Genomic DNA, 15,072 nt, shown 5'->3' with positions numbered 1-15,072 from the left:
GCAGTTCACTTTGCCAGATGCAATGCAATGAAATGAAGTTCATGAAAGTCTATGCCAGATAGAATTTTCTATTCTTCAATTGCCATAATACTCTTTGTTGTCCTTGCTGTGCATGTGTATATGGGAATAAGGCCCATCCTACTGAACTTTATAGTGTTTGCTTATTAGTAGAGAAGCGTAAGTTTGGGCTGTTAAAATCTCAGACAGTAATAATGATGTCAGACAGATCTTAAGGGATGCAGCAGATGTACAGTAATTAAATGCCCAGCTTGGAGAAGACTCAAAATTCTTGATTTATGTTATGCTGAAGAGCCATCTTTTTTTTCTTATACAAATATTCTGTTGGTGCAGAAAGTCAAAGTAAAAAGTTTCCTCTGTCTTTTGGGAGGAAACAATACAGGACAAAGGAGCAGATGAATTGAAAGTTGGCCGTAACATATGAGAGATCTGCACCACTATAATTCCCATCATCCCCGGCCTGAGAAAGGATTAATTGCATCTGATCCAGTAATAAAGGAAAGCCTGAACTAGAGTTTTCTTTAGCCATAGCTTTTAAAAATATGTTACTTCCATCACAAAGGACTCAAGAAAAAAAGATCATGGAGGACAATGAGATTTGTAATCCAATCCCATTTGTTGGGGGTATTAGGTTGGGGAAGGATGCATTAAACAATCATTCTGAATTATGGAGATTCCCTCTGTTTCCTTCAGAATGTGGAGAGCAGGAGGTCTCAACAAACCGGATTTTGGGTGGCACTCATTCTGCGGAAGGGGAGTGGCCATGGCAAGCTAGTCTGCAAGTTCGTGGGCACCACGTTTGTGGTGGAACTTTAATTGCAGATCGCTGGGTGATCGCTGCTGCTCACTGTTTCCAGGAAGACAGGTAAATGGAGGTGATGGAAAGTGGAGTTGAAAGCACATTATAAATGAAACAATTTGAGTTGCTTACTTGGATAATCCCTACATCTAAATCCAATGTGTGTTTTTGTCCATTTTAGGAAGGTATCATTCTGTCCAATCTGGTTTAAATGTGGAGTTTGGATTGTGTAGCAATATTTAGGGTGGGGAGAAAACAAATGCATTTGCAGAGCTCCAAAAGAATAGGCAGTAACTTGGGAAATGAGACTCAGGATGTATCTACACTGCACAGTTATAGCAGTTTGATACCACTTTAGTTGCCATGGCTCCATACTATGGAAGTTTGAGATATGAAAGTACTTATTCTAATTCCCTAAATTACATCAGTGGAGTTCTCTGGCAATAAATAACAGCACTGGAGATTTCCAGCACATAGTTTCATAAGCACCTCCTGGAACTACAAATCCTAGGATTCCTTGGGAAAGATCCATGAAGATTAATGTGAAATCAAAGTGCTATAATTGTGTAACATGGATATATTCTTAGTGTAGGTAAAGTGGGACCAAAAAAGCCCATTTTCATAAAGGCTAGCTCCTGTTAGTGACATAAACTGGCATAGGTCCAACTTAACCCTGAGTATGTCTTTGGTTGGTAATTGCAGAGATTGGTGTTCTCTACCAATGTCTGCAATGACCAAAGCCCTCCCCATTTATCCTACTCTCCTTGATGTTGCATAGCTAGTAGAGAATGGAGGAGGTTAGAGAATGTCTATGGTACCATAGCCAGGCACAGATCAGTGAAATCATCCACTGAAACTTCTGGAGAACACCAGCAGATCTCACTGATGTCCTAAGATGTCCTCAGTTGCTATGGGGGCATAGTGAACACTTCTTAGATCCCCTCCAACAGTAATAGAATAGCTGTGAATGAATGAGTGGCTATAATACCAAAATGGTGAGTCCTGGAGGTGGTGATAGGGGAGCTATAGCAGAGTCCCAAATGCAGAACCATTTTGACTCTTGGCCATTGGTTGATTCATGAGATCAAAGCTGGTAGCAATTGACCTTGGGGTAGTGATAGATAGTTCAATGAAAATGTTGACCCAGTGAGTGGCTACTGTTTTTTAAAAAAATCAGATGTTGAGAATAATTAGAAAGAGAATTGAAAATGAAATGGTCAGTATCATACTGCCCTTGTAGAAATCTATGGTGTGGATCCACCTGTAACACTGTGTAGCTCCTAAAAACAGATATTGTTGAACTGGAAAAGGTGTAGAAAGGGGCAACTAAACAATCATGAGACTGAAGCATCTTCCCTATGAGGAAAATTGCAACATTGGTGTCTCTTTTGTTTAGGAAAAAGCAAGTAAAGGGAGACGTCATAGAGGTTTACAATGTATGCAAGGTACAGAGAAATAGAGAGGTTTACGAAGTATGCAAGGTGTAGAGAAATAGAGAGAAGCATTTCTCACTCTCATAATACTAGCCAGGCTCATCTTTTGATGATGGATAGTGGGTCATTCAGGACCAATAAAAGGAAGCACTTCTTTACACACTTTATACTTAAACTGTAGAACTCACTGGCACAAAAGTTAATTGTGGCTTGCAATTTAGGCTGCATCTGCATTGCAGAAATAATCCAGTCTGTCACAATTTTTAACTACCATAGCTCAATGCTATGAAATTCTGGGAATTGTAGTTTTATGAGACATTTAGCCTTCTCTGCAAGAGAGCTCTGGTGCCACAACAAACTGCAAACTCCCAAAATTCCATAGGATTGAGCTATCAGACTTGATTATTTGTGCAGTGCAGATGTAGCCTTAGATGGCTTTGAAAAGGGATTGGAACATTTCATGGGGGTGGGGTCATCACTGGCTACTGGTCAAGATGGCCATATATGACCTCTATGGTCAGAGGAAATATGCCCCTCTTGTAACCATGCAAGATGGAGAGTGCAGCTGCACTTGTGTCCTGCTGGTGAGCTTACCATGGGTCAGTGATTGGTCATCGCACAAATGGAATGTTGCACTAGACAGGCCTTTGGTCTGGTCCAACATGGCCTTTCTAATTTTCTAATGTTCTCCATTTCTCATTACTCTTAAGGTGGTTTCTTCACACTTACACATCAGCTTGCCCATTTTTGTGAAGTTTACATGAGCATTGGCACACATTTTATGTGCATTTTCCTATTTTTATGCATTTTTGGATAGCTTTTGCATATTTTGCAAGACATTTCCCCTAATAGGACACATTTTATATTGTTTTCACTAACATATATGTTTTGTGTGCACTTCCCCAATGTCTGCATATACTGCATTTAATTCACTTAAAAAATGAGATTGGATAATAGAATTTTCAAATTGGTTCAGTAAGTGTGAATAAGGTAGCTTCACATCAAAATGCAAACCAAACCAATTTATCCTCCACACTTGGTCTATGATACTAAATTATCATGAACTTTCAATGTCCCCAAAGACAATCCTCTCAGCTAAAATAGCAATAGCACATTACATTTCTATATCACTTCATAGTGAGCTCAGCACTCTCTAAGCAGTTTACGGTGTGTTAGCCAATTGCCCCCAACAAGCTGGTATTCATTTTACCGACCTATGAAAGGATGGAGGGATACGTCAAGGAGAATCCCCCACAAAAGAACTTATAATTACTATATCCAGCAGATGGAGGCTTGCCATTAAGAGGGAAGGAGCTGAGCTGTACAACAGAAGGTCTCAGATTCAGCCTGTGACATTTGCATTGAAAATGACCTAAAATCAGCTGATAAAAATGACCTCTCTACCCCAATGAACCACTACCAGCTCACAGAATCCTCCACTCTACCTGGCCAGCGCCCAACCTGGCTAAGAAATTCTGGTAGCTGTAGTTCACAAAAGCCAGTGTCTGCCATTTGAAAAGACTGCCTCATTATGCCTAATGGTAAGACCAGCCCTGATGAGAGTCAGAGAAAAGGAGCAGCATATGAAATCTTGCTGAGACATTTTCAAATCCCTGTTTCTCTTCTAGCCAGGCTTCTCCTACTGTCTGGACTGTCTATCTTGGCAAGCAATTTCTGAATGTCAGCAGCCCCAATGAGGTCTCCTTCAAAGTGAGCCGCATTCTGCAGCACCCCTACTATGAAGAAGATAGCCATGACTATGATGTGGCACTTCTGCAGCTTGACCATCCAGTTATCTTTTCTGCCTTCATCCATCCCATCTGTCTACCTGCCAGCTCCCATCTGTTTGAACCTGGCCTTCTGTGCTGGATCAGTGGCTGGGGGGCAGTCAAGGAAGGAGGTATTTGCAGCACTGTGGGTCTCATTTTTGTTAAAAGATCATTTCAGAAGAATCTTAACAGATGTTGTGTACTTGGAAGTGATCATGAGGAAACCTCAGCTTTGCAGAGAAGGGTGTAGATAATGCTTACTTAGTCAAAATAGATATCCTAGTCAAATATTTCATTCAGATTTCCAATTCCCATTAGTTAATATCTTATGAGAAGGGTCAAGGTGGAATAACAAACAAAAATTCAGTGTCATTAAAATCTATTTTACAGCAAAGTTCTCTAAAGCTCCCCTTAGTGGATCATTTGCATAACATCAGGCAGAAGTAATGTATTGGTCAAACAGGCAGACATCAGACTTATTTACTGGGTTGTAGCTATAGGGATACAAAATGAGGGCATTACCTACCAAAAGAAGAATTCTGCCCTTAATGAAATTTTGCTTCTCCCTCTAAATATCCAAATTTCAGATGGTGAGATGTTGAAAGTCAATCGTGTCTAGATCTCTGATATTTGCTGCATTCACATTCTGTTTCTCATTTTGCCTTTCGATGCCCAAACTGTATTACTAAAAGATCAGCTAAAGGTGTAACTTACTACAGTGCTAGAAATTTGAGAACTGAAAGATTTAATTGGGGGACAGAATTCTCTTTGGGGAACAATGATCTAATTTTGCTCCCCCAGCTGTACCCAGGCTTGTTCAGTTCATTTGTTTTTTACTAGCATTCCAAGAGCCACCATCCAGAGACAGATACAAATGGCTGACATTTCTAATTAACAACTATGGTGTCTCTGTCAGGGATGATGGGAGTTGTAGCTCTTCACCTCTGGCTCTAACTCACCACCTTGTTATGCACCGGCGCTGACCAGTTTTGGCCAGTGGTTAAAGCTTTGCTCTAAAGCAGCAGAGTTTCAGAGAATAGGCTGAAGACCCTGACAAACTCTCCAAGCCTTCTCACTCTTGCTCCACAGAAGTCTTCACACTTCTTCAGGATCCTGCTGGCTCTTGTATCTTCAGTCAAGACACCAGACAACTCAGTAGTCTTATATAAAAGATCTACTTTATTCTACTATATACAATACTCCACAACCATCCAACAACTATCCACACTACTCCACAACTACCCACAAAATACATTGGGATTCATAACAATTATTATAGCCATTGGAAAACACCACCCACTCTTGTCAGTTTCCACCCAGTGGGCGTGTACATCCATTCTCATTGGTTCTCATATTTCAACCCATAATTAAATGATTTCATCATCTCACCTTGTCCACTTAACAATTCTCAGGTGTTTTCAATTATCCACTCTGCATTTCTGTCCTTGGCATTTAGGACTTGCTAATTACATTATCTTTTACACCTGTGTGGCTTCTTAATTGCTTTTGCTTAGTCATAGTGACTCACATAAATGTTTTATTTCTATCACTGTATATCCCATGTTGCATTTTCCTTAACAGTCTCTGGTACACAATAAGCCCAGGAATTCATTAGCTACACCAGAGGTGAAGTGTGCTTTCATGCAAAAGTCCACTTCTGACTATCCCAAATTTTCTTTTATTTCACCTGCCTGATTTTGTTTGAGAAAGTCATTTTGTCATTAAACAGAGAGGAGTCAGAAGCCCTTCTTGAGTGATTGTATGTCAGCCAGAACTGGATCTCAATCTCCTTTTCGCTTTGAAATATCAAGCTAATGAAAAACTTGGTCACCTGAACACATTACTTCAGGGGTGCAGCAAATAAATGTGGGAAAACTTGCACTGCTCTGCAGGGAAACTCTTGATTTCAATGTAGGGAGGGGGATCTGAGATCAGAATCCTTTACAAATGCCATGCATCTCAAAAGTATTTTGTTCTTTATGTAGGAACAAAAAAGTTCAAAGTTTTTTTGCTTGGGTAAGATTATAAGAGTTTTTGCAAAATTTTGAATATTTTTTCCATACTTCAGCTCTATTTTATAAAAAAAATATTTTCCACAAAAACTTTTTTGTGAAAAAAAAATACCCCAAAAATAGTGTGCAGATCCTATGTTGCTGACTAATAGTGAAATCCTAACCCATCAAGTGAGCCAAAAGCTTTTATTAGGCTGGCTGAAGCTGTGCTATATCAAAATCCTGGTCCTTCTAGGATACGTGTGGTTCTGTCAGATGGACTGAGACCCCAACATTTTATTTTGAGGGATGTCACATTGGCTTGCATGTGTTGGGAATAATTTAGACCAACCCTAACCTTGGCCTAACTTTGTGCTTGTGTTTCTGGGCTGAGTAAGGTTTGGATGTGGTATAATTCAACTTCTCCCCTGCTCCACCCCTGCACCACCACATTTTAACTCTTTAGCCAACTGATCTCAAACCATGTGCTAGCTGATCTCTCAGATAGCTGACATTTGAGATCAGGCAGTACAAAGGAGTTGGTTATGCCAGCATAAAGGAAGTTCATCTTGCCTAAGGCCAGTTCAGGCAGCACAAGTGCCTTATATCTCATCCTAACCCAATCCTGCTAGCCTATCTTTGAGTAAGGATTGCACAGTTAGTTGCAAATACATAACTAAGTATCATCTCCTGCTCAGTCCCCCAAACCTACCTTAACAGCCAGCAGCTGCACTGATGGAGGTCTGTTCAGATGTCAGTTGTGGTGCAAGAAGAATGAGATTTGTGGCCCCCTCCTGCCGGCAATCTGCAGTATGACAAAAAAAATGTGACCGGTATAGAAATTCTTATCATTTCAGCCTCATTCACTGGCAGGAAGGGGCTGGAAACATCTTCCTTGTGCCTCCTTATCACCAACAAAACAAACCTACATCACCTGGTATGGCTCCCTAGAGTTTAAGTAGGATTCAGAATGGCAGTTATAGTGCCATGATCGTGAATATGTAATATAAAACTGAACATGGAGCAGTTATAGATATGTAACTCTAGAATACAAATCCATAATTGCATTATAATATGCCAGTGTATTTTGTACAAAGTGCATGCCTTTCTGCTCAAGAAGCATTTTTCTCCAAAATCCAAGTTTTTCCAAAAATCATTAATTTACAAAAAGTCTTAAATTATGGAAATTTGGCAGATTTGGTAGACACTCTTTCTTGGACAGGATGTCTCATTGTTTCAAGACTCCATTTCTTATCACAAAAGAAAAAAAATGAGAGTAATACTTTTTTTGCATCCTTATACTCTTTTTCACAATGGAATTCTAATCTTCACAGAATTTCTCTACACATGAGCACAGGGATGAAAGTGACACTGGAGGAGGGCAGGATTGAAGCACTCCTCTTCTTCATATGTATGCTATAGACACTTTCCCTAACACTTGAACAGGACATAAAGAATTTAAGGATTTCAAAGGAATTAATTTACTTGGAGCGATGAGACTCAATAGAGCTTTGCAGTCCTTTCACACAAAAATATTTTCCTGGTTGCCCATGCTTTCTTCATTTTGACAATACAATTTAGGTTTTTTGAGTGGTGGGGGTTCATTTTTTCTCTCTCTCTCTCGTTCTACAGTTGCAAATAAGAAATCATTGACCACCATCTACAGCTCACCCAGAAGTCTCCTGTTAGATGCCCAGTCTTCTTACCCCTGCTTTGTAGATTTTTTCAACTGAATATATAAATCCCGATCGCTGAGGGAGAGAAAGATTATTTCATGCCCAAAACCAAGATCTGAATGCCAATCTGTCAGGAAGCTGACCAGACCTGGAATGTAAAAATCTAGACAGAAGGGCATTTGAAACAAAGGAAAATTTCAGACCGGGGGGGGGGGGGGGGACCAGGAGTAAAAGGCAAATTCCCGGCATAATCATGCAATCATGCTGAAGATTTTCAGACCCATTGTGCTCATCCAAGACTTATCCAGTGAAGATCCAGAAATACTCCAGCGACAAACCATTCACAAGGGAGTTCCATGAATGGTTTGTTGCTGGAACATGCCTGAATCTTCACCAGATAAGTCCATCTGAAAATCTTCAGCGCGATCGCACAATTATGCCAGGAGTATGCCTTTTTACTCCCAGCTTTTTCTCCTATCTGAAAATCTCCAAATAGAAAAAGATATCCTCTTTCTTTCCTTTGTCTTGCTAACCTTGTACCCATTCACTCCCCCTGCACAGGCCATACTAGTAAGATCTTGCAAAAAGCAGATGTTCAGCTAATACAACAAGACATTTGCAATGAGGCCTATCACTACCAGGTCACACCGAGAATGCTTTGTGCTGGCTACCATGATGGCAATAAGGACTCTTGTCAGGTAAATTTGAGCATTGGTTTCTACTTTATGGAAAAGCTTTCAGTTTGGCCACCATATTGCATCCTCCACAATCTCTGGGTAAAGTATTGTTCTAGAAATGGGGGCGGAGAGGGAATAGCAACTGCTTACAAGGTAAAAAATATTGTGGAGAATACTCTGAGAAAATTCTGGCAAGTGGCCTTTTTATCCTACAGGGGTAAGAAAAAGAAAAAATTTCACATGTATTTTGCTCAAAAACATCTTCTCCCCATTATAAGCTTATTTACATGCAAGTCATTACTCAGTGTAACAAAACACATTGCTTCCATCTGCTGCTACCTCCTACTCATTCACCAGCAGAAGTTTGTTTTCCCCCTCAAACTGATAGTTATTTTATTTGATTTTAATAGGGCGACTCTGGAGGACCTCTTGCTTGTCAGGAATCCAGTGGCAAGTGGTTTCTAGCTGGTGTGGTAAGCTGGGGAATGGGATGTGGTCGTCCCAACCACTATGGAGTCTATACCAGAATCACCAGTGTGATGGAATGGATGAAGCAAACAATGTTCAGCTGAGAAGTACCTGGGCCTCTTTCTGTCTTTGCGAGATGCCGCAGACTGACCAGAGGAGCCACCTCCAGCCCTCACTCTACTTTTCCAGTGTTTGAAGCTGTAGGGATACCCCATACAAAATCCTACCTGATATTCAGGCACTGATTGAATCTTGTTCATATGTATTAACAGAAGGAACTTTAAAAGACCATTAATGGAAGGTGAGACAGATTTTTCAAATCAAAAAATGTGGATTTTACAATGAAAAACAATGAGATGTACCATTCTCTGTCTCTATGGTGCAATTTGAAGATAGTCCAACACAGATAATCACAAGGTTTCAGTCAGTAAATTACAATAAGGCAGTGAAGGTGTGGATTGCAACTGGAATCCCTTCTAACCTTCTTTACACATTTTAAAACTTCATTTCTAGGGTGTTCAGGATTATCAGGTACACTGAAAATAGGGAGATGCTGTCAGCGGGAGTGGGCTGGGATATAAGATGAATACCATGTCGGATGTATGACACACATTATTCTGGTGCTGAATTATCAGAAGAAAAAAATGTCCTATGTAATGGAGCTTTTATTGCCCCAAAACATCCCCCAGTGATCACTGACTGTTGAGGATCCCCACATGCTTCTGTTTGTCTGTAGGGACAGTCATCTGCCTTGCATCCACACCCAGCAGCAGCCCATCCACAGCAATTCTGCCCCATGTTTTTGATTCTCCTGTCCCACAGAATCTGGAAAAGGGTAAAGGTTACACTTTCCTTAGAAGCTGCCACAACTTTGAGGTTGTGCATAAACCATTATTTTAGAGTACCAAATGCCTTTTTGTCACATGTTATCAGGATATCTGCATGTATATTAGGAGCCTACATCCACTCCAGATAATTAGTCTAAAATATCTACATGTCATGGATAAAAAATTCATATCAAACTACTAACACCATCACACTATAAACAGTACTATAGTGGGCCCTTCATATCTGCTGGGGTTTGGTTCTAGGACCCCATGTGGATACCAAAATCCATGGATGCTCAAGTCCCATTAAATGCAGTGGCATAGTAAAATAGTTATATAAAGTGGCAAAATCAAGGTTTGCTTTTTGGAAAGTATATTTTTAAATATACAGTTGGCCCTTCTTATACACTGATTTTTTTATACATGGATTCAAGCGTCCACGGTTTGAAAATGTTCCAAAAAGTATACCTTTCAAATATCAAACCTTGATTTTCCATTTTTTATAAGGGACACCATTTTGCTCTGTCATTATATTTAATGGGACTTGAGCATAAACGGATTTTATTATACACGGGGATCTTGGAACCAAACCCCAGTATATAACAAGGGTCCACTGTATTTTCAACCCACAGATAGTTGAATGTGTGGATAAAGTTGAATCTGTGGATAAAGAATTCATGGATATGGAGGGCTGACCGTATATATAAGATGCACCATCCGTGCCTGGAAATGTCACCATCTATTTCTATGAGTAACAATGTCCTGCTATGCACATTTAGTCTAACCCAAGTGTCCATGTGTTCAGCAGAATGTACTTCCACATAAATGTGGCTAGACTGGCAAAGTAATTGTGTGCAAATCTGGTGAAGAAATGGCTGGTTCTGATTCAGCTGTACCATATGATGCCTACAATAATTGTAAAGTAAGTCCTTCATATTAGGAATCTATGCTACAAATTTAAATCAGTTTCAAGTGTGTGAAACTGGTTCACTTCCCAATATGAATTCCAGAGAAAGCAACCAAAGTCAAGTCGTTCTAGGCACAGTATTAGGGTAGTGATAATGGATGGTGCCTGTGTGTCAGTGGGGTGATGAATCCATTCTGGGTTGTAATCTGAATAAGGGAGCTAAGGTCCTGAACCCTATCCCCAGAATAGATTCAGCACCTTGGAATAGATTGAGAACCAAACTATAAAGTTTGGACTAAAACCTGGAGCAGATTCATCACCTCACTGAAACAAGAGCCAACAGCCATCATTGAGCAAGCATCTATAAAGAATCCCAATTCCCTTACAAAACTGCACTTTTCAGGGCTTTAGGACAGAAACCAAGGCACTAAAACATATTGTCCAAATGTCCAGTGACAGAAGAGTTTTCAGCTGTCCATGGTGACAATCTTAAACTGTCATGGCTGAGCCTTCTACTAGCAAGAGGAGGCTAATTCACTTGATTCACAGCAAAAATAAAGTTCAATTTTTTAAAAAAATTGTAGAAATGTGGTTTGCAGTCCTCAGAAAAACTGTAGGGGGGTTTTCTCCTTACCATTCCAACCATCCATCTATTCTGACATCCAGTGCAAACAAAATTAGGACTTTCTCTTATTTCACATGAAGTCCTTAATGGCACCGAAATAGTGCTTCAGAGGGTTTGTCTGATCTGTGGAGGAGGTTTTTGGGTGCCCATCATGCCACAAGAAGGATGAAAATTATCATTGCTAGAGGAAATGGCATTTTCATTGGATCTTGTCCAGAATTTGTTCTAGAATAGGTTCAACACATATTCAGGAACCAATCAGATATACTTCAAATGTAAAAATAGCCCAGGATGTTGTAGATAAGCAACAGAATAAATATCCACAACACCTTTGCTATATGGACCTACTCTAAAAGGGGATCACAAAAACAAAAGCACCAGTGTTTTAGAGAAGAACTGATTCAAATAGTCTAATGTCTCATGAACTCAAAAGCTTGTTCATATTATGTGCACTCTTGATATCTTATAAGGGACAGGGATAAATTCATTTGGTTGACATTTCAGTGTGCCTACCTAATTTCATACCAACCATAACTCAATTGTTCTTCAAAGTTCACAAACATCAGAATTTTGTAATGGAGTTCTCAAATTTAAGAAGTGTACCAAAACGTGTATATTAAGGGAGGGATGCACATAAAAATACATACATTAATGACAATGATGCTTAGAAATGTATTACGTTAGGAAATGTGTCTGCAAGAAAATATGTATATTAGGAAATTTTTTAATGTAAAATGCTTGCATAGAAGAAAGGCACACAAAATTTCCATGTTAATATGGGGGGTGGGGGGTATCAAAGTTCAAGATGAACCAAATTTAAGATAGGGGAAATATGGAGAAATGAGAGAAATTAAAATTCATAGATTTGACCATCTCCAAGAAGTGAACCCGCCTCATGTTCTATTTGAATTTTGTGAGTTAGTAGCAAATGCATCCAGGTGCTTGCCCTGATCCAAATGTTGGTCACTAAGTAAACATATTAAAACAGTGAAGCTTACATATGTGTGGACTTATCAAATTCCCACCAGATTTGAGTCTACTTCAGGTGGAACTAACAACTTGATTTAAGCATATTTATTACTCCTCATTCCAAATCAATAGCTATAACTTGATTATTGTTAGGAGGGAGATTATTGTTGGTGCCTTAGTGAAACACATAGGTATTCTGATATTCCAAGAATTGAACAGTTGCCTGTTAATTCACAAGGGCCTGTGCTCATATTGTAGGTTTTCTCTGAACAACATGGAACTCCACCATAAAATTATTTTAATCAAAATACAACTTCCAGTCAGAAAAGAGTAGTTCTGCGTCATCAAAGGCTTGTGGACTCAGATTTCATGTCAGACTATGTCTTCTGAGCCAGATAAAATTGCTCAGCCAGTTCAAGTAAAGAACATTAAAAAAAACTTGTGTGTATAGAAGACAAAAGCAACCCCCTCCATCTCCTTCCCAATAATGCCATTAACAAATCTATTAGTAGTAGCCTCGCCACCGAATGAAATCTCAAGAAAGAAGGTTCTCTTTATCTGAAATAGGGATGTGTGAAGCTTTTGAGAAAAAAAACATGCATTTAGAAATCCAGGCTCCATGCCTGCATATGTTAGTCATTCCTATCATACAATACAATCAGTTACAGGGTTTGTCTCCTGAGCAAATAAAATGGAAACAGAGTGGCTTTATGGAATGAACCTCTTTTCCAACCCACCCTTCCATCTCCAACAAAGAATATCTAGTTTGCATTGCCAAGTAATTTTCAGTGAAATTTATTCAGGAGTTCTTGGCATCCTCAGGCACAATTTTACAGCTACTTTCCCCGTAAGAGAATTATTGTTATCCACTTCCTCCCTAAAACTGTTTGGCTTTCTGTTAGAAGTCACTTGTTTTGCTTATTCATGGATCCTTCAGGAGATGTCCTTTTCTCATCTCCATTTATTGAAAATGAGCTCGTTTATTGATAGCTGGAGTGTGTGTCAAGTGTATTCAAGCCTATCAAGGAACAAAATATTATCCAGTATTACAGTGAAGATGTTAAACCTCCTTCGGCCTGAGAACTGGATTTCATTTCATAGAGGTTCTCAGTGGTTGCATTCCATTGGTGGCCAGAGCTAAAAACAAAGGTGGGAACAAAAATACCCAGGTAAAGCCCATACTAGAAGCAGCATAACATTTTAGAGGTGGGGAGGGACCTGCACAAACAGTTCAGAAATCTGAAATGAAGGTGTCATAGGTTAGAGGATGTAGACCAGTGATGGTGAACCTTTTCAAGGCCAGGTGCCCAAACTGCAACCCAGACCCCACTTATTTACTGCAAAGGGCCGTGTCCCTCTGGCTTTCTAGTAACAAACTCTGGCAAACTCTGTGCTGGGGCGATGGCACATGTGCCCACAGAGAGGGCTCTGAGTGCCACCTCTGGCACGCGTGCCATAGGTTCGCCATCACTGATGTAGACATTTAGGGAGCTGTGCTGGTCATATTGGGATCCCAGAAGGGCTGAATTCAGCCAATGGCTTCTTGTTCTTCACCCCAGCATTAGAGTGTGTCTATTGCAGAAATGGAAAGAATGTAATTGGGAAAGAGGTGAAAAAATTCTACAAAACACCTTCACCCTGCAACAGTGGGTGGGAAATCAGGCCAGGACTCGTCCTATGATGAAATATTGACAGGGTATTCACACTCACTTTTGTCCTTTAGAGACTGGCCTAGGTTGCATGTTGAAAAGTATGTTGCTCAATCTGAGGGAGTTAAAAGAGCCATAGCTTCTCCTTCCCAATCCCTCAGCAGTTATGCCACTCCCTTCTGTCCTCTACTTGTAATGTGGTAAACATGAAAACCCTGATTAATTACAGCCAGTGTGAAAAGTGATTTGGTGCCAGTACAAACTGCAGACCCTTTGCCTTGTCTCACACTGGAGAGATTAAAAAAACAAAGATGCAATATAGTTCAGCTTGAATCCCCAGCCCCTCAGAGAAGTGCAGTGCATTGCACAGCAAATCCTGGGTGCAGTATAGCAAGGATGGGAATCACACAACCCGGATGATGTTCAGCTACAGCTCTCAGCACTACTCATATGCTGGCTAGGGCTTCTGGGACTTGCAGTCCAATGATCTCTAGAGAGTTACATCATACCTACCCATGTGACAGAGCTCCAGGTGTAAAATAGGCAAACAGATGCCTTGGTTCAAAAGGATGTTCTTTTCCCTGCCATCTTAACAAGGAATACTGGATTGAAGATCTGTAACAGCAACAGCAGCAGCAGTTTGAACAGACTAACCACCAACAGACTGTCAACAAATAAGCACCCCAGACTGCTTCTTCCCACAGGGGAAGAAGCTGGGTTTTTTTCGACATAGAGTTCTTACACTGTTCTTTGCAACTGGAAAAACCTGCAAAAATAAATTTAAAAAAAGAAGACCATTCTGGGAAAAGACGTTTCCTTCCTCTCTCCCAATGAAAGATGAGGCAGTGTGAAAACAATACAACAAAATATAGAAACTGGTTTAAGAGTAGTGGCTGTTAAATCCACCTAAGAGTCTGGGAATTGTTAACTGACAAAAGATACAGGAGACCTCATGTTAAAATTCTCAAGACCCTAACCAAAACTACACCCACCTGCTGGGGTCAGCTTAGTTAGAAACCATGGTTAACATGCTCAAAAGTGGTTTAAATTGCATTGTGCAGACACACCTTTGCCTAGGCTGTCAGACTTCCTTGCACTCAACAAACGTGTGTCTGGGTGCCAGTGAATAGAAGATAGAAAAAGCAAACCTATAGCTTTTGTGCTTTGTTCTCTCCAGCAGGAGTTGGTGTGGCATTATGGAAGCCAGCTCTAGGGCCAATGGGTAGGAACCTATTCATTATACAGTCCATGCCTTCTGTCAGTA

General features: G+C 40.2%; 1 protein-coding gene across 2 annotated transcripts in view; it reads left to right on the top strand.

The window, feature by feature from the left end:
- TMPRSS6 (transmembrane serine protease 6) overlaps positions 1-9,192 on the top strand; it is a 49,625-nt gene extending 40,433 nt beyond the window's left edge. For both annotated transcript variants that reach the window (XM_042468939.1, XM_042468938.1), the window contains 4 exons: positions 712-883; positions 3,879-4,150; positions 8,248-8,384; positions 8,774-9,192. In XM_042468939.1, coding sequence (XP_042324873.1) covers positions 712-883; positions 3,879-4,150; positions 8,248-8,384; positions 8,774-8,935 — 743 coding nt within the window. In that variant the 3' untranslated portion in view covers positions 8,936-9,192. The remainder of the gene's footprint in view (positions 1-711; positions 884-3,878; positions 4,151-8,247; positions 8,385-8,773) is intronic.
- The last annotated feature ends 5,880 nt before the right edge of the window (positions 9,193-15,072 follow it).

Source organism: Sceloporus undulatus, chromosome 5 (genome assembly GCF_019175285.1).
Source record: "Sceloporus undulatus isolate JIND9_A2432 ecotype Alabama chromosome 5, SceUnd_v1.1, whole genome shotgun sequence".
NCBI lineage: Eukaryota > Metazoa > Chordata > Lepidosauria > Squamata > Phrynosomatidae > Sceloporus > Sceloporus undulatus.
Note: the sequence above shows the minus strand (reverse complement) of the source record. Positions and strands in the feature narration are given on the sequence as shown.